Below are 20,113 nucleotides of genomic sequence, written 5' to 3' on the forward strand. Positions count from 1 at the left end.
ATAAGAAATCATCCAGATTTGAGAAGATCCATCATAGGGAAATAAAGGGCTTATTCTTATGTAATAGTGGCCAGATATTACCAAACATAGTAATATACAGATATATATGTTCTGTATTATATATATACCCTCTAACTCTGCTTCTCATCCCTCTAGTATCTCCTCGCCATGGTCGTCACTTACTTCAGGAGAGCAGGACTTCGATCTTCAGAGTATGGAACCTTCTTCTTTCCAGCTCTGTGAGTCTCTATTATTACACATTTATGTCTATAAATTATTTTATTGTAAAACCAAAATATATTTTCTACCACTCATCTAAATACATGGTAATTGCATTTGTTGCTATATTTCTGTATTTTCTTCTGAAGTCGATTACAATTTATTTGGTTTCATTTCTCTTCCCTCCAGGTTTTTAGCGAACCAGTTTGAAGAAGACGTGCAATATCAACAGGAGATCTACCGCTGGGCCCTTGGATGGACGTGGAGCACGAAGAAGGACCGACTACTACAATTCCGCAATGTTCTCACCAGGATGGGATTTCGGGCCTGGGTGGATCGGGCTACCTGTGATCTGGTTAGCAATAAAAGCAATAATAATATAAAGCTGATCTATAAATAGATATCACAATATAAACAGTATACATAAATAAATCCCTTAGACCTGATGGGGCAGTTGTACTTACTTTGAAAAGCCACGTCAAAATGGTAGTGTAATCCTGATATTAGGCAGAGCATTTTATGAACGAAGCAATAGCTGGACCCATGAAATGTTTGTTTCAATATCATTCAAGAAAACTTTAATAGGTGATTCTTAAGTCATTCTGCCATGGATTTTCAGTCATCACACCAGTATCATCAGGTTTAAAATACATGCAAATTGGATTATGATTAATGGTGATATATTCCCTTTAAACTCTGATTATAGTCACTTATTTCATTCTAGATCATGGCACAAGACCCTGACCACTGGGCATGGAAGAGAGATAGGAATATCCATCACAGCTGAGCAATTCGTTGGTTTAGGAGGAATAATGCCCTACCCTGCTCTCTCTGTAACATCGTTCCATGCAAGAAGGAGGAAAATGCGAATATCTAATGCCTGGAAGAGGAGCTGCTGGACCCACAAGGAGAAGAACATGGCTGGAAGAGGAACAGAGCTGCTGGACCTGGAAGGAGAACAGCTAGAAGACGTGAAGGAGAAGAACATGGCGGGAAGAGGGACAGAGCTGCTGGACCTGGAAGGAGAAAAACATGGCTGGAAGGGAAACTTAGCTGCTGGTCCTACAAGAAGAACAGCTAGAAGACGTGACAGATGAAGAACTGGAGAAAGGAGAGAAGTATTATTAGGGCACGTGCATCTGCTGTGGATTGGTGTGCAGATCTTTCCGGACTGATTTTGGTAAATCCGCAGGTAAACCGCACTGCGGTTTACCTGCAGAATTACAGCGGATTTACCGCTTTTTTTTTGCGGTTTTTGTGCGGATTTCACATGCGGTTTTACACCTGCGGATTCCTATTATGGAGCAGCTGTAAACCGCTGTGGAATCCGCACAAAGAAGTGACATGCTGCGGAATAAACAAAGCTACGCTTCCGCGTGTTTTTTTCTGCAGCATGTGCACTGCGGATTTTGTTTTCCACAGGTTTACATGGTACTGTAAATGCATGTAGGATAGCTGCGGAGACACCATCACGTGTTTCTCGACGCAAGCAGTGAATAGCCAGACCTTTCCCCGGGAGGGAACAACCACGGGAAGGGCAGCATCCAATAAAGGAAAACATCCAATACAGGAAAACCACCTATGCCAAGCATGGTATCCATCCACAGACAGCTGTTTCGGGGTGTTTGCCCCTCATCAGTGTGGAGTAGGAATCTGGCTATTAGGAGCAGTGCCTAGTAAAAGGCTGTGAAGGAACAGATGATTGGCCTCGGGGAGACCAAAACATCCAACACCGCGGAGACACCATCACGTGTTTCTCAACGCAGTGATCCAGAACACTGCCCCCATCCCTTATGGGAAATATGCAAATGCATGTAGGATAGCTGCGGAGACACCATCACGTGTTTCTCAACGCAAGCAGTGAATAGCCAGACCTTTCCCCGGGAGGGAACAACCACGGGAAGGGCAGCATCCAATAAAGGAAAACATCCAATACAGGAAAACCACCTATGCCAAGCATGGTATCCATCCACAGACAGCTGTTTCGGGGTGTTTGCCCCTCATCAGTGTGGAGTAGGAATCTGGCTATTAGGAGCAGTGCCTAGTAAAAGGCTGTGAAGGAACAGATGATTGGCCTCGGGGAGACCAAAACATCCAACACCGCGGAGACACCATCACGTGTTTCTCAACGCAGTGATCCAGAACACTGCCCCCATCCCTTATGGGAAATATGCAAATGCATGTAGGATAGCTGCGGAGACACCATCACATGTTTCTCGACGCAAGCAGTGAATAGCCAGACCTTTCCCCGGGAGGGAACAACCACGGGAAGGGCAGCATCCAATAAAGGAAAACATCCAATACAGGAAAACCACCTATGCCAAGCATGGTATCCATCCACAGACAGCTGTTTCGGGGCGTTGAGAAACACGTGATGGTGTCTCCGCGGTGTTGGATGTTTTGGTCTCCCCGAGGCCAATCATCTGTTCCTTCACAGCCTTTTACTAGGCACTGCTCCTAATAGCCAGATTCCTACTCCACACTGATGAGGGGCAAACACACTGCGTTGAGAAACACGTGATGGTGTCCCCGAGGCCAATCATCTGTTCCTTCACAGCCTTTTACTACACTGCTCCTAATAGCCAGATTCCTACTCCACACTGATGAGGGGCAAACACCCCGAAACAGCTGTCTGTGGATGGAAACCATGCTTGGCATAGGTGGTTTTCCTGTATTGGATGTTTTCCTTTATTGGATGCTGCCCTTCCCGTGGTTGTTCCCTCCCGGGGAAAGGTCTGGCTATTCACTGCTTGCGTCGAGAAACACGTGATGGTGCCTCCGCAGCTATCCTACATGCATTTGCACATTTCCCATAAGGGATGGGGGCAGTGTTCTGGATCACTGCGTTGAGAAACACGTGATGGTGTATCCGCGGTGTTGGATGTTTTGGTCTCCCCGAGACCAATCATCTGTTCCTTTACATGGTACTGTAAACTCAGGGAAAACTGCTGCGAATCCGCAACGTCAAAACCGCTGCGGATCCGCAGCATAATCCGCAGCGTGTGCACGTACCCTTAATAGTCACACACAGAACATGCACATCCCACTGTACAGAGACAACATACATACATACACATACACAGACACCCCATATGCTGTACACATAGACACACTGTATACAGTACTTTACACATAATTGTTATTTTTTGGCACTTGTATTTCATAGTGGTAACCTCCCTTAGTATGCCTGGAGGAAGGGCAGTACAGCAGCCATGGTTTCCCTACAGGTTTCCACCACTGGGGGGTTTTCCTGTCCTGAGTGTTGCTGTACGCTCTTTGTGAGTGATCGGAGGCAACCAGCAAATAAAAAGCATATAATAAACTTCACACTATTTAAACTTTCGATGTGTCTGAGTCTTTATTTTATACTTTCATGTGTGGCCAGGACAGATATCAGATCATTACTGCCCTTAGTGTTGTATGGGACCCAGTGAGCAGAAGCAAAAGAGGGGGGCCCGCACTCAGTCTGTACCCCCCTCTTGTGCTGCTGCTCACCGGGCCCCAGGGTGTAATAAAGTATTGAGGGCCGGCACGCCGCCATCGGCGGTGCACATTTCAGCACAGGTAAGCTTCCTGGGCTGCACGGAACAGACATGCAACTCCGAGGGAGTCCCTCCGCCTTTTCTGTGACATGCTGATGATGGGGCGTGCATAATGACGTCATCAAGTAAGCACCGGCAAGTATGGGCCCCACTCTCCATGACACCAGAAGTGGAGCTGCACCTGCAGGGGAGCATATGTGAGCTAACTTTGAAAAACATTTTTTTTTATATAAAATTAATTAAATGGGCTTGAGGGAGCAGTTGATCATGAATTTAAGGTTTGGGAAGGGGGAACATGAATGATGATGCATTGAGGTGAGGGGAGCACAAATAATGATGAATTGGGGGTGCAGGACGGGGGACAGCAAATGATGACTTGAGGTAGGGGGTGGAGAGAGCAAATAATGATGAACTTGAGACTGGGGGAGAGCAAATGATGATGAATTGAGGGTGAGGACAGTAAATGATAATGAATTGAAGGTGGGGGAGTGCAAACGATAATGAATTGAGAGTGGGGACAAACAATTATGAATTGAGGGTCAGGACAGCAAATGATGATGAATTGAGGGTGGGGGAGAACAAATGATGATGAGCTGAAAGTGGTGGAGAGCAAATGATAATGAATTAAGACTGGTAGATGGGGACAGTAAATGATGATCAATTGAGGGTGCGGGAGAGAAAATTATGCTGCATTGAGGGTGGGGGATACAAAATGATTTGATAGGGGGTGGAAGAGAGAGTGCACATGACATAATGAATTGGGGGCAGGTAAATATAATAAATTGGGGGTGTGGGAGGTACAGATTGGTGGGCATTGAGGATGCAGGAGTGTATTGAATAGGCATAGGGAGTAAAGGCCCCGTCTCACATAGCGAGATCGCTAGCGAGATCGCTGCTGAGTCACAAGTTTTGTGACGCAACAGCGACCTCCATAGCGATCTCGCTATGTGTGACACGTACCAGCGATCAGGCCCCTGCTGCGAGATCGCTGGTCGTGTCAGAATGGCCTGGACCTTTTTTTGGTCGTTGAGGCCCCGCTGACATCGCTGAATCGGTGTGTGTGACACCGATCCAGCGATGTCTTCACTGGTAACCAGGGTAAACATCGGGTTACTAAGCGCAGGGCCGCGCTTAGTAACCCGATGTTTACCCTGGTTACCAAAAAAAACAAACAGTACATACTCGCCTTTCGGTGTCCTTTGCCGTCTGCTTCCTGCTCTCACTGACTCCCGGCCGTACAGTGAGAAGTGAGAGCACAGCAGTGACGTCACCGCTGCGCTCTGCTCTCAGTGTACGGCGGCTCAGTCAGAGCAGGAAGCAGACGGCAAGGGACCTGGACACCGAAAGGCGAGTATGTACTGTTTGTTTTTTTTGGTAACCAGGGTAAACATCGGGTTACTAAACGCGGCCCTGCGCTTAGTAACCCGATGTTTACCCTGGTTACCCGGGTGCTGCAGGGGGACTTCGGCATCGTTGAAGACAGTTTCAACGATGCCGAAGTCGTTCCCCTGATCGTTGGTCGCTGGGGAGAGCGGTCTGTGTGACAGCTCCCCAGCGACCACACAGCGACTTACCAACGATCACGGCCAGGTCATATCGCTGGTCGTGATCGTTGGTAAATCGCTTAGTGAGACGGGGCCTTAAGAGTACAGCTGCTAATTAATTTATATATTTATTGTGTGGGGAAACTGGCCATTTATAGTTAGTGGGGGCGCAGTGATGGATTACAATTTATATTTGGAATGGTGGTTGCATAATAGCTAATTATATATTAATGGGGGGTGCACATCTGTATTCAGCTGCTTAGTGTAGAAGTTTGGGAATGTGATCTGGAGGCAGTGCTCTAAGTATCTGTGTGTTATTTTATGTGGAGACAAGTCCTAGCTGGAAGAAATGATGGTAGTCTATGCAGAATGAAGAAGAAAAGCAAAGATAAAGGACTTCAACTAGAAACGTCATCGTTGAGTCGTTACCACTACTGGACAACCCCTTTTTAAACGGAAACTGTCACCACGTTTTTATTGACCCATCTGAAAGTAGCATAATGTAAGGGCAGAGACCCTGATTCCAGCGATATATGTCACTTACTGGATTTCTTGCTGTTATTTTGATAAAATCACTGTCTCATATGATGGAGCTCTAACAGTTCTCTAAATGCTGAGCTTTGCATAAACCACTGATTGACAGATTTCTGTGTACACTGAATTTAGGTTGAAATCTGATAATCATCAACATTAGGGGCATGGTTACACAGAGTTCATGAATATGGATGACTACATGGAGGCAGGTTTGCTAGACCTGGTAATTTGCTGAAACAACAGTGACTTTATTAAAGTTATAGCAAGCACCCAGTAAGTGACGCATCTATTGAGTCAAGATCTCTGCCTCTATATGATGCAACTCTCAAATTAGGTGGCAATACATTGTGACAGATTCCCTTTAACTGCTAAAAGCAGACGTTTGCTCTGACAAAATAGGGAAGTCTGCAGCCGATCAGTGGTTGCTGATTGGTTTCAGCAATCTTGTAACATACAGTAACATTATTACGTGATCGCCCGAAGTCACAAAGCCGACATCACTGCACCATTTTGTGCAGTGATATCTTGTTTAGCAGTTAACAAGATATTGTTAAGTAGTATATTAATCTACCAATGTCCAACTTAGGCTATGTTCACACACACCCAGTACTTTCCCCTGAACATTGCATCAGGGTTTCTGTAGGAATCCCCCCCCAAAACAAGCTAAGCAATGATGAGACCGATGTAGTCATTTTGGACACTGTCTGGCTTCTCTTTGGGCAGTGTTTGTCTTTTTTCAAACGTACACAAAAACATGGTCTGCCATGTCTGAAAAAGATGAAAACTTCCAGGACAGAGGCCAGACAGAGGCCAGACAGAGACCAAAGGGACACTTTCCATCAGAATCCTGGTTTTCAGGGAAGTCAGAAACACCGACCCTGATCTCTTCAGAGAACACTGTATGTGTGTGAACCTAGCCCTAACTGTGTAAACAGGCAGTCAAAATTAAATATTTAAAAAATAATAAGGTAATGAAACAAAAGGTATTAGAGAAAATGGAAAAGCAATTATTTAACCCCTCCATGACCTCGGCTTTTTTCGGTTTTGCGTTTTCATTTTTCACTCCCCTCCTTCACAGAGCCATAATTTTTTTATTTTTCCGTCAATATGGCCAAGTGAGGACTTATTTTTTGCAGCACGAGTTGTACTTTTGAACAACATTATTGGTTTTAGCATGTCATGTACTAGTGCGGTGAAATTGCAAAAAAAGTGCAATCCCACACTTGTTTTTTGTTTGGCTTTTTTGCTAGGTTCACTAAATGCTAAAACTGACCTGCCATTATGATTCTCCAGATGATTACGAGTTCATAGATACCAAACATGTCTAGGTTCTTTTTATCTAAGTGGTACAAAAAATTCCAAACTTTGCGCAATTTTCCGATACCCGTTGGGTGAGGGCTTATATTTTGAGTGCCGAGCTGACATTTTTAATGATACCATTTTGGTGCAGGTATGTTTTTTGATCGGCCATTATTGCATTTTAATGTAAAGTCGCGACGACAAAAAAATTTAATTCTGGCGTTTTTAATTTTTTTCTCGCTACGCCGTTTAGCAATCAGGTTAATCCTTTTTTTTTATTGATAGACCGGGCGATTCTAAACACCACGATGCCAAATATGTGTATATTTGATTTTTTAAATGGTTTTATTTTGAATAGGGCGAAAGGGGGGTGATTCTTATTTTTTTCATATTTTTTAAAACATTTTTTTTTTACTTTTGCCATGCTTCAATAGCCTCCATGGGAGGCTAGAAGCTGGCATAGCCTGATCGGCTCTACTACATAAGAGTGATGCTCAGATCGCTCCTATGTAGCAGAATTGCTGCATTGCTATGAGCGTCGACCACAGGGTGGCGCTCACAGCAATCCGGCATCAACAACCATAGAGGTCTTTAATAGACCTCTGGTTGTCATGCTGATGCATCGGCGACCCCCGATCATGTGACGGGGGTCAGCGATGCACTCATTTCCCGCCCGATGGCCGGAAGCACTAGTTAAATGCCGCTGTCAGAGTTTCACAGTGGCATTTAACTAGTTAATAGTGACGGGTGGATTGCGATTCCATGCGCCGCTATTGCAGGCACATGTCAGCTGTTCAAAACAGCTGACATGTCCCGGCTTTGATGCGGGCTCACCGCCGGAGTCCGCATCAAAGCAGGGGTTCTGACCTCGGACGTACTATGCTGTCCGAGGTCAGAAAGGGGTTAATAGAATAATAGCTTAAAAAGCAACATATGAAATCAATTGAATCATATGTCCTTTGGAAATTTAATTTATTTAACATTTTAGGCCGGCGTCACACTAGAGAGTTTTTGAGAGGCGCAAAAACTACGCATTGCACATGGACCAATGATTCTCTATGGGGCAGCTCCTATCTGCTGTATATTTCACAGGTGTATTTTACGGGCGTAGAAAATCACAGCATGCTGCTTTTGTCAGCGTATTGCGCAAAAAATCCGCCAATGAAAGTCTATGGGGGCGAGAAAAATACAGATTACACACGGACCATCAGTGTGACTTGTGAGAAATACGCAGCGGTGTTCTATAGAAAATCCGGTAATTCAGTGCGGTGTACAGTAAAATCACACTGACAGGTTAGAATAGAATAGAGAGAATAAATGTCTACACATAGTATAGGTATATACTGTATATATATGTCATTGAGACACATATATATATATATTTATATTTAATACAGCGCTAGACAGCATAAAAGCCGGTAATTCAATTGCCGGCTTTTGCTATCTCCTTATCAAACCCGACAGGATATAAGAAATGGCTTACATACAGTAAACCATTTCATATCCCTTATTTGTTTTACATATTCCTCACTAATAATGTTAGTAGAGTGTGTGTGCAAAATTTGGGGGCTCTAGCTGCTAAAATAAAGGGTTAAATCACGGAAAAAACTGGCGTGGGCTCCCGCGCAATTTTCTCTGCCAGAGTGGGAAAGCCAGTGACTGAGGGCAGATATTAATAGCCTAGCGAGGGACCATGGTTATTGCCCCCCCTGGCTAAAAATATCTGCCCCCAGCCACCCCAGAAAAGGCGCATCTGTAAGATGCGCCTAATCTGGCACTTAGCCTCTCTCTTCCCACTCCCGAGTAGCGGTGGGATATGGGGTAATAAAGGGTTAATGTCACCTTGCTAATGTAAGGTGACATTAAGCCTTGTTAAAGGGAACCTGTCACCCCCCTCAGGCGTTTGTAACTAAAAGAGCCATCTTGTGCAGCACTAATGCTGCATTCTGACAAGGTGGCTCTTTAAGTTATGATGCGTGCACACGCTGAAATAAACGCTTATAAAATGTGCCCCCTCATACCGTGAAATTGTCTCGGGAGCGGGTCTTTCCCCCCTAATCAAATGCAGCACAGCCGTCACTCCGGGCCTGTGCGCGCCGGGCTCTGCCTCCTCTTGCTTCAGTAGCGTCCCCGGCGCCTGCGCTGTAAGTTCGAATGGCAGCGCAACTGCGCATGCCCAGAAAAAAATACTTACAGCGCAGGCGCCAAGGACGTTAATAAAGCAAGAGGAGGCAGCGCCCGGCGCGCACAGGCCCGGAGTGACGGCTTTGTTTGTATGTGATCCCCTATGGATGCGTTTTTCTTTGGTGTACTCAGCTTCTGTGGCTGGTCCTCTTTCACTGCTGGTTTGTCCATGATGTGGTGACGTTGTGCATGCCTCCGGCTATTTTCCTCCCGACCTTTGTTTGACTTTCAATATGTCGTTCAGATTGAGTGTGTTCTGTATACTAATTTTTTTAATTTAATCTCTAACTGACTCCTAGGGCATATTATTTATTCATATGAGATACTATACTAACACACATTACCCAAACAGTAGTTTTCTTTCACATATTGGGTATTGATGTAAAATTGGTCTGCTCAGGAAGGTGAAAACAGGCTTCAGGGTGAAGGGGTTAAAACACATTATGAACAGAAGGGGGAGAACACCAAATAAAGAAGTTTAGAGTCTCAATATCAACACACAGGTGTGTGTGTGTGTGTGTGTGTGTGTGTGTGTGTGTGTGTGTGTGTGTGTGTGCGTGTGTGTGCGTGTGTGTGCGTGTGTGTGTGTGTGTGTGTGTCCGACAATATGCACTAAATAGGTTTTGGGAGATTGTGTCATTGATCCACATTGGGCAACTTGCCAAGCCCAACACAGAGCACAACAGAGGGCAGCAGACCCAGAAGAAGGACACTGAGCCCGGGAAACGAGACACGTGTGTAACAGATATTCTTAAGTTCTCTCACAACTCAACAATTTCCTGGTTCCTATCAGTGCAGGCTCTCCTCCTTGAGTGACAATTCTGGTAAGTAGCAGAGCTGAAGTTCTAGTAGAACTACAAAGTGGAGCACAAGTTTTGATGTAACACATTCAACTATCAATGGTTTGTTCTGAGTCGATACTCTTACCACTATATTTCCACAGAGATAACAATGCAATTGAACAAGCACACCGCTCAGGACAGTGAAAGCATTGTAGCTGGGTTCTGGGACAGGTACTAATGGATGAGCTCCATGGAAACCAGCTGTAGGCTATGTAAGACAAAAGCTTTAATTACAGGAGAATGAAATCAGAAAGAAGAAGCAAATCGACTGTAAACTTGCATATTTTCATATTAAATAACTAATTAAATCAATTTAATAACTTGAGAATACACCTTTAAAGGTAAAGCGATAGAATAGTCATCTTAGCTGAATAAGTCACCTAACCTCACCCTGAGCATTTTATTTTTACACAAACTGAACACAAAACTGAAAGCTGAAAGATCAACAATCAAGCAGCAACTGAAGATGTCAGAAGAAAAGGTGTAACAAAGCATATAAATGGAGGAAACCCTGTATTTGGTGATGAGTTATAGACTTTAGACAATTTCTCTTTTGCAAAAGAATGTAAGGGGTTGAATATGCACCATCTGCAGTGGGTGGATACATAGACCAAGATATATAGTTATCTTGGTCAATGTATCAAATATATATCCATATCTCCTGCTGTTTGTCGTCCCTCAGTGTTCCCCCTATTTTTACACTTTTCTCCATTTCTGTATTAATAGATTTATATTTATAGTATACATTTGGCTATGGACATTATTTGTAGGTTTGTGTTTTTAGATACAGACTGGAACAATGGCAAAATAAAAAAGGTCTACAGAGGCTAGGATCAAAATACTAAGAAAAAAAAGTGAATAGAGGAAAAATTGACTGTGGCAACAATGAGTTAAAAGGCCTAGAACACATATACAGTATACTGACCATCTGTTTTAAGAACATCAACTCGCTCGAAGGCCAATTTTTATGTAATTTTGGCTGGTTGTCTGAGAGAGTTTTCCTGTTATGTTATGGATGCTAATTTGTCTAGTGAAAATGGACTATGTAAAAAATAGCTGTAATTCCTAACTTGTTAATGCAATATATTTGTTAAACCCCTTAAAGTAAAGCTAAAAGTCTACTCACCAATATTAATGGCTTTGATTCAAATCCCTTGCACTGGTATACAAAGGCGAAATTATGAAAATTCGGCCACTGTCCAAAGCTTCAGGAAATTTAATTTTTTCTTCTATGTTACTTGTTATTACTGTATAAATTATATCAGTCTTTTAAAGTTGAGTCTCCAAGTGTCTGGGCGCTCACTGCAGAAACAGCTATTTGTAAAGTAAATTAATGTCATATCTGTGAGAAGAAAAAAGGTCCTGAGAAATGTGGCGTTTTGGTCTGAAGCGGCAACTAAGCAAATGACCACATGGTGGCACTATCAACTCCCAGTAAGAGAACGGAGATGTCAAAAAGTCAGTAAAACTGTATATATGCTCTCTCTCTACTCAAGAATAAGAACCACTAAAGCAACAGGTTCCTAATCATCAATTATTCAATCCAAAACCCATTATAAGAATTTCTACACAATTCGCACTCATATTTTTGTTTTTAAGAAAGAGTTACTAATGGGGTTGACCACAACTAGACAAACCTGATAAAGTGTCCTTGATAAAAAAACAACAAGCAAGCAAAACACATACCTCTTAGACGGCGCCTGTCTTGAGATAATGGCGCTTTGTCTCCCAGTTATTTCATGACATTGCACTATGCAGGGAACAGAAACACCTGCCGATTAGGGATGAGTGAACGTGCTCAGGGATACTCTGATATCACTGGAGTATTTGGGTGTTCGGTTGTGCTCGGCACTCGACGTGCGTTGGCTGGTGCTCAGATTTGAAGCTCAAATCCCCACCCCGCATGTTTGGCGCCTGTTACACAACCAATAAACTGGCAGGAATTGCCTGCCAGTCACTGTGACTGTGACTGGCTGGCCGCATTATCCATCAGACGTTATAAAAGGACAGGGACCGCTCAGGAACAGTTTTGATTGGAGGGAGAGAGCAGTTATCCAGACCTGTGTGTGCACAGTTTAATCCCTTCACCCCGAAATCTGTTTTCACCTTCCTGACCAAGCCAATTTTTTCAATTCTGATCACTGTCACTTTATGAGGTCATAACACTAGAATGATTTCAATGGATCCCACTGATTCTGAGAACGTTTTTTCGCGATATATTGTGCTTCATGACAGTGGTAACATTTGATTTGACTTGCGTTTATTTTGGAAAAAAAATCAGAAATTGGCGGACAATTTATCAATTTCCAAACTTAATTTTTATGCCCTTAAATCAGAGTCATGACACAAAAAATAGTTAGCATTTCCCACATGTCTACTTTACATCAGCGCAATTTTTGAAACTTTTTATTTTTTCAGCAAGTTAAAAGGGTTAAAAGTTGACCAGCGATTTCTCATTTTTCCAACAAAATTTACAAAATACCCAAAAGTGACTCCATTCTAAAATCTGCACCCCTCAAGGTGCTCAAAACTACATTCAACAAGTTTATTAACCCTTCAGGTGCTTCACAGGAATTAATGGAACGTGAAAAGAAAAAATAAATATTTAACCTTTTTTTTACAAATTTTTTTCTTTAGGACTTCATTTTTTTAACTTTCACAATGGTAACAGGAAAAAATGAACCCCAAAATATGTTGTGCAATTTCTCCTGAACATGCAGAAATATGTGGGGGAAAACGATTGTTTGGGCGCATGGCAGGGCTTGGAAAGGAAGAAGCGCCATTTGAGATTTTGAATGTAAAATTTGCTGGAATAATTAGCGGACGCCATGTAGTGTTTGAAGATACCCTGATGTGCTTAAACACTGGAAACACCCACACAAGTGACACCATTTTGGAAACTAAACCCCTCCGGGAACTTATCTAGATGTGTGGTGAGCACCTTAAACCCCCAGATGCTTCACAGAAGTTTATAACGTTGAGCGGTGAAAATAAGTAAAAAATTACCACATTTTTCCCACAATAATGTTTTTTAGCCCCAAGTTTTACCCCAATGCCAAACATATGGATGCTAAATATGGTTTAAACACACTGTGGGGCTCAGAAGGGAGGGGGCATTTGGATTTGGTGCAGAATTGTTGTATTTCTTTTGGGGGCGAGGAGCCATTTTGCTTTTCCAAAGCCTTTGTACTACCAGTAACTTGGAACCCCCTATATTTCTGATGAGACAAATGACGGACCTGACGGGGACTTGTTTTTTTTGTGGATTGAGTTGAAGCTTTTATTAGGAACATTTTACATAACATTAAAGATCACATTTATCCAGCGCTCTATGCTGAGCACTTACTTTAAGGTTTCCATCTAAATCTCCGAGTGACATGACAGATCCATTCACTATAATAAGGCAGCAGAGTTATTCTGGGCTCCTTCTGGCCTCTGTTCAGCGGTGTCCTTTTCAGAAGTGCACAAAACTGTGGTCGACCATGCTTTTTATGCATGCCTAAAAAGACGGACACCGTCGGATCACAGGTCCTACAGCATCCATAGTGCCTCCATCTGCCTCATTATAGGGAATCTTCCGCGGGGGATCCGTCTGAAAGGCGTATTTCAGAAATTTACATGGAAACCTTGGTATAAGCGCTCAGCACAGGGCGCAGAATAAATGTGCGCGGAACTTTACTGCGATGTTTGAGAGGCGGAATGAACAAATCAACAGCAGGTGAGGAATTGATTATTTTTATGTCATTCCTCATGCGGTATAAGTGATTACTTTATTCTTCGTGTTGGTGCAATTGAAGATATACCAGATTTATATCAGATTTTTATGTTTGGCTGCTGTCACACACTAAAAGATGCTTTTTATTGCAAAAACTTTTTTTGCATCCTCATATTTTGATAGCTATAATTTTTCCATATCTCAGCTGACAGAGTCATGTGACAGCTTTTTTGCAGGACGAGTTGACGTTTCTATTGGTACCATTTTAGGACACGTGACATTTTTTGATTGCTTTCTATTCCGATTTTACAGGAAAAGAAAAAATAACTATTCATTTTAGATTTTTCACGATCTATTTATAGCTTAACAACCAATCATCCTATAGTAATAGTTAAACATTTTCAATTAGATAAAGAGTAAAATTTTACAAACACACAGACTCAAACAAAAGGAAAGGGAGGAGGGGGAATGATGTGGTATGTTATGACCTAGTTATATTCATCTCATATAGGTCATATATTTAACATGGCCCAAAAGGAATCCCAAGGAAACCAGACAGGGTTAAGATTAAGGGCTGCCCGGTACTCAAAGTTCCTGATAGCCTTGATGCGAGAATATAGATCTAGTTGGGAAGGTGGAGAGGTTTACTTCCAATGGTAGGCAGTCAAACAGCATGCTGCTGTTAACATTAGTGATGAGCGAATATACTCGTTACTCGAGATTTCCCGAGCACGCTCTGGGGTGCTCCGAGTATTTTTTAGTGCTCGGAGATTTAGCTTTCCTCACCTCAGCTGAATGATTTACATCTTTTAGCCAGCTTGATTACATGTGGGGATTCCCTAGCAACCAGGCAAACCCCACATGTACTTATGCTGGCTAACAGATGTAGATCATTGAGCTGCGGCGATGAAAACTAAATCTCCGAGCACTAAAAAATAATCGGAGGTCACCCGAGCGTGCTCGGAAAATCTCAAGCAACGAGTATACTCGCTCATCACTAGTTAACATATGTAAAAGCAATCTAATGGATCTCATGAATTAGGATTCAGGAAAAATATTTAATAGAAAGAGCTGAGGACTTACTGGGAGATCCACTCCAAAAACTTGCTTAATGAGGAGTTGGACTATCACTCAGAACGGTATAATCAATGGACAGTCCAAAAAAATGTGAAAAATAGAACCTCTAGACAAGACGCAACGCCAGCAATGGGAAGGAATAGATGGGTCCATTTTATGCAAAAATTAAGGTGTATGGTACCAGAGATGAAGGATTTTGTACTGATTTTCTTTGTATGAAATACAAGAAGTTGTCTTCGCTGCTCTGGTCCAAACATTTCTCCACTATACCACGGTGAGTGTTTTACCCAGATATTCCTCCCATTTGAGCATATAAGAGTGGCTAGTTAAGGAATCTCTGCCTGGAGCCTGTAAAATATTGTAAATACTAGTTATTAAACCTTTTGTTGTTGTTGAACTATTCTTGCACAGTTGTCAAAGGAGGTGGGAATGGAGGTCTGTAGCCCGTGGAATAAAGATGAGGCCAAGTGCCTAATTTTAATATACTGAAACAATGTAAGAGAATGGAGGGAGAATTTCATTTTCGGCTCATCATAGAAATGTAGAATTTGCATTTTCTAGTTGATTACGTCAGCAAAGTTAAACAAGACAGATTGAGTCCATAACCCTGTAGATGAGTGTGTTAAACTGTCAGGGAAATTCGGAAGGAAGAGCAGAATTTGTTGATGTCAGATTGAATTTTTTTGAGCAGACCCTCCATATATTTCTAGTGTGCATCATTGAACCCAATAGGTCTATTGAAGGAGGATTGAAAGCCCCATTCCAGATCAGGGAATTGGGGTGAGCTGGGGCTAACCATAATTTTTCAATTTCCATCCATTTTGTAATAAATGTATTTATACATTCTGCATTTAGCCTAGGGACAGTTGCAGGAGCACGGAGTGTCGGCAAACAGCCTCAAGGCAGGGTTTAGGGCTTTGTAGTCCGTTGCTAAATATATAGCTGCTGCGTGTGACCATTTTTTTGGAGGGGGTGAAAAAATTGACAGTTTTATAATCCATAGAGTTTACAATGATTAGCGTTGCATTACGGTGGTATATAAAACTCCTAAAAACATTCAAAAACTATCCTGGATTGAATTAGACATCCAGTTTACCGTGGCTAGTGTTGCATTACTGTGGTATATAAAACTCCCAAAAACTGCTTTGCCTGCTGCAAGTGACCTTTATTTTTAATTAAAAAAACAACTTGGTTTCAAGAGACCTACAAATTACAACAGGCATAAGGCGTGTGGTAAGGGACGGGGAAGTGGAAATGCTGATAATGGTGCACACAGGCGACATGGGGCAGGAGCGACTATGTCTGTTGCTGGAAAAAACAAGAAACGTGCCTATCCACGACACAGAGCTTCCTGTCTCACTTTGCAGGAAGGCATGGGACACCACTTCTGAAGCCACACCAGCGGAAACAGGTGGTCGGTTGGATAGCAGATAATTCTTCCAGCCTGCTGGCCAGCACCATTCAGCCTTACGCATGGTCCATTCTCACCATTCAAGAGTCTGGATCACTTAATCCTCACCCTGATCTCCTATGCTCCCACCATGTTGAGTTCCAGGAGACCACCGAACTCACACTAGGACACCTTGAGGAGCTCTTTACAACATAATTTCTTCATTATTAAGAAACTCCCAGAATCACTATAAAGATAGGTTGAAACTGATTTCATCATATAAATATAGTAGCTATCTAATTGTATTAATGGATTGTATTAGAAGAAACTCCAATGTCAATGTTAAACTAAGAAAAAAATGGAGTGCTGATTTCATAAATATCATAAAGTAGAAATCATTTATTAATCACAAAATTATGAACATCATAAGAAAGAGGTGTGCATGAAAAAGGAAAGAATGTCACCTTGGGAGGAACCAATTATATAGCAAAGGGTCATCACATAAGCGTGGAACTTGATACAATAGGTCTAGTGGTTAAAATCCCCAACCTTGCATAGTATGGGAAAACACCTAATGTAAACAGGGGAAAATAAAGTGCATGTGTGTCTACTGGTGTTCCTGTACCTGCAATTATGTGATGTTTGTAGCTAAATCACAGGGATTCAGCCCAAATGAATATCATCATCTCAGTCAAAAGAACTCACCCATATCAAGGTGCTCGTGCAATTAAGTATTCCCAAGGGACCGACCCGATGCACGTTTCGCTTTCTCAAAGGGGTCTACGTCTGGCATGCCATGTCTGCTATTTATGTGTGGGATAATTAGTCTCCGCGTGACGTGCGGCAAGCCGGAAGTATCCATCACATGATCGAACTCTCTGGGAGGACGCATGTCTGGGGAAAATCTCCCATTAGAGTCAAGGACATACAGTGCCTACAAGTAGTATTCAACCCCCTGCAGATTTAGCAGGTTTACACATTTGGAATTAACTTGGCATTGTGACATTTGGACTGTAGATCAGCCTGGAAGTGTGAAATGCACTGCAGCAAAAAAGAATGTTATTTCTTTGTTTATTTTTTTTTTAAATTGTGAAAAGTTTTATCAGAGGGTCATTTATTATTCAACCCCTCAACCCCCCAGAATTCTGTTTGGTTCCCCTAAAGTATTAAGAAGTAGTTCAGGCACAAAGAACAATGAGCTTCACATGTTTGGATTAATTATCTCTTTTTCCAGCCTTTTCTGACTATTTAAGACCCTCCCCAAACTTGTGAACAGCACTCAAACATGGTCAACATGGGAAAGACAAAAGAGCATTCCAAGGCCATCAGAGACAAGATCATGGAGGGTCACAAGGCTGGCAAGGGGTACAAAACCCTTTCCAAGGAGTTGGGCCTACCTGTCTCCACTGTTGGGAGCATCATCCGGAAGTGGAAGGCTTATGGAACTACTGTTAGCCTTCCACGGCCTTTGAAAGTTTCCTCCCGTGCCGAGGCCAGGCTTGTCCGAAGAGTCAAGGCTAACCCAAGGACAACAAGGAAGGTGCTCCGGGAAGATCTCATGGCAGTGGGTTATTTGGTTTCAGTCAATACCATAAGTAACGTACTCCACCGCAATGGTCTCCGTTCCAGACGAGCCCGTAAGGTACCTTTACTTTCAAAGCGTCATGTCAAGGCTCGTCTACAATTTGCTCATGATCACTTGGAGGACTCTGAGACTGACTGGTTCAAGGTTCTCTGGTCTGATGAGACCAAGATCGAGATCTTTGGTGCCAACCACACACGTGACGTTTGAAGACTGGATGGCACTGCATACGACCCCAAGAATACCATCCCTACAGTCAAGCATGGTGGTGGCAGCATCATGCTGTGGGGCTGTTTCTCAGCCAAGGGGCCTGGCCATCTGGTCCGCATCCATGGGAAGATGGATAGCACGGCCTACCTGGAGGTTTTGGCCAAGAACCTCCGCTCCTCCATCAAGGATCTTAAGATGGGTCGTCATTTCATCTTCCAACAAGACAACGACCCAAAGCACACAGCCAAGAAAACCAAGGCCTGGTTCAAGAGGCAAAAAATCAAGGTGTTGCAGTGGCCTAGTCAGTCTCCTGACCTTAACCCAATTGAAAACTTTTGGAAGGTGCTCAAGATTAAAGTCCACAAGAAACACCCAAAGAACCTAGATAACTTGGAGAAGATCTGCATGGAGGAGTGGGCCAAGATAACTCCAGAGGCCTGTGCCGGCCTGATCAGGTCTTATAAAAGACAATTATTAGCTGTAATTGCAAACAAAGGTTATTCCACAAAATATTAAACCTAGGGGTTGAATAATAATTGACCCACACTTTTATGTTTAAAATTTATAAAAATTTAACTGAGCAACAAAACTTTTTGGTTTGTAAGATTTATGCATCTGTTAATAAATCCTGCTCTTGTTTGAAGGCTCTAACTTATTTGCACCTTATTAAACCTGCTAAATCTGCAGGGGGTTGAATACTACTTTTAGGCACTGTAGCTTCTCTCTTGTACAGAGCCACGGCTTCTCTCCCTTGTACAGAGCCACGGCTTCTCTCCCTTGTACAGAGCCACGGCTTCTCTCCCTTGTACAGAGCCACGGCTTATCTCCCTGGTGCAGAGCCACGGCTTCTCTCCCTTGTACAGAGCCATGGCTTCTCTCCCTTGTACAGAGTCACGGCCTCTCTCCCTTGTACAGAGTAACGGCTTCTCTCCCTTGTACAGAGCCACGGCTTCTCTCCCTTGTACAGAGTCACGGCCTCTCTCCCTTGTACAGAGTCACGGCTTCTCTCCCTGGTACAGAGCCACGGCTTCTCTCGCTTGTACAGACCCTGCTTCTCTCTTGTACAGAGCCACGGCTTCTCTCCCTGGTACAGAGCCACAGATTCTCTCCCTTTTACAGACCCTGCTTCTCTCTTTTACAGACCCTGCTTCTCTCTTGTACAGAGCCACGGCTTCTCTCCCTGGTACAGAGCCACAGATTCTCTCCCTTTTACAGACCCTGCTTCTCTCTTTTACAGACCCTGCTTCTCTCTTGTACAGACCGCTTCTCTCTTGTACAGACCCTGCTTCTCTCTTGTACAGACCCTGCTTCTCTCTTGTGCAGACCCTGCTTCTCTCTTGTACAGACCCTGCTTCTCTCACTTTTACAGACCCTGCTTCTCTCCCTTTTACAGACCCTGCTTCAATCCCCTTTACAGACCCTGCTTCTCTCCCTTGTACAGACCCTGCTTCTCTCCCGTACAGACCTTGCTCATGTTTTTTTATCACTAGACAAAGGAAAAACAAGGCCAAGTAAAGCGTAATCTGTCACCACGTTTATGCAACTTCATCTGAGAGAAGAATGATAGAGGCAGAGACCCTGATTACAGCGGTCTCACTCACTGAGCTGCTTGCTGCATTTTTTGCTTAAATCACTGCTTTATCTGCTGCAGATCTAGCCGTTCTGTTTGCTTCACTCTGTATAACCCAACCACCACCGATTGGCAGCTTTGTGCCTATGCACAGTGCACACAGTGCACTGTTAGCTGACATTAGGACTGTAGTAAATATGGGCAGGGTCTGATCACATGTGCAATGTCACTCCTCCCTGTCCCTTCTGGGCATTTGCAAATGGATAAGAGAGGATGAAGTTTAAGATCACAGGGCGGATTTGTTGGTGACTGCAAAGTGATACTGAGATGTTCAAAGTGTCACCAAGAACAGCCGACCGAGCAACATCAAGGTCTGCACTATGTATCGCCCATAAGAATCAGATA

The 20,113-nt window shown here is 43.2% G+C and overlaps 1 protein-coding gene across 1 annotated transcript; it reads left to right on the forward strand.

Annotated features, from left to right (window-relative positions):
- Window positions 1-160: 160 nt before the first annotated feature.
- Window positions 161-1,673, forward strand: LOC143818262 (speedy protein 1-B-like). The gene is made up of 3 exons (XM_077299616.1): window positions 161-239; window positions 409-574; window positions 944-1,673. Exons 1-3 carry the CDS (start codon window positions 169-171, stop codon window positions 1,004-1,006), a joined length of 300 nt encoding a protein of 99 aa, XP_077155731.1. The 5' UTR covers window positions 161-168; the 3' UTR covers window positions 1,007-1,673.
- The last annotated feature ends 18,440 nt before the right edge of the window (window positions 1,674-20,113 follow it).

Source organism: Ranitomeya variabilis, chromosome 3 (genome assembly GCF_051348905.1).
Source record: "Ranitomeya variabilis isolate aRanVar5 chromosome 3, aRanVar5.hap1, whole genome shotgun sequence".
NCBI classification, from domain to species: Eukaryota; Metazoa; Chordata; class Amphibia; order Anura; family Dendrobatidae; genus Ranitomeya; species Ranitomeya variabilis.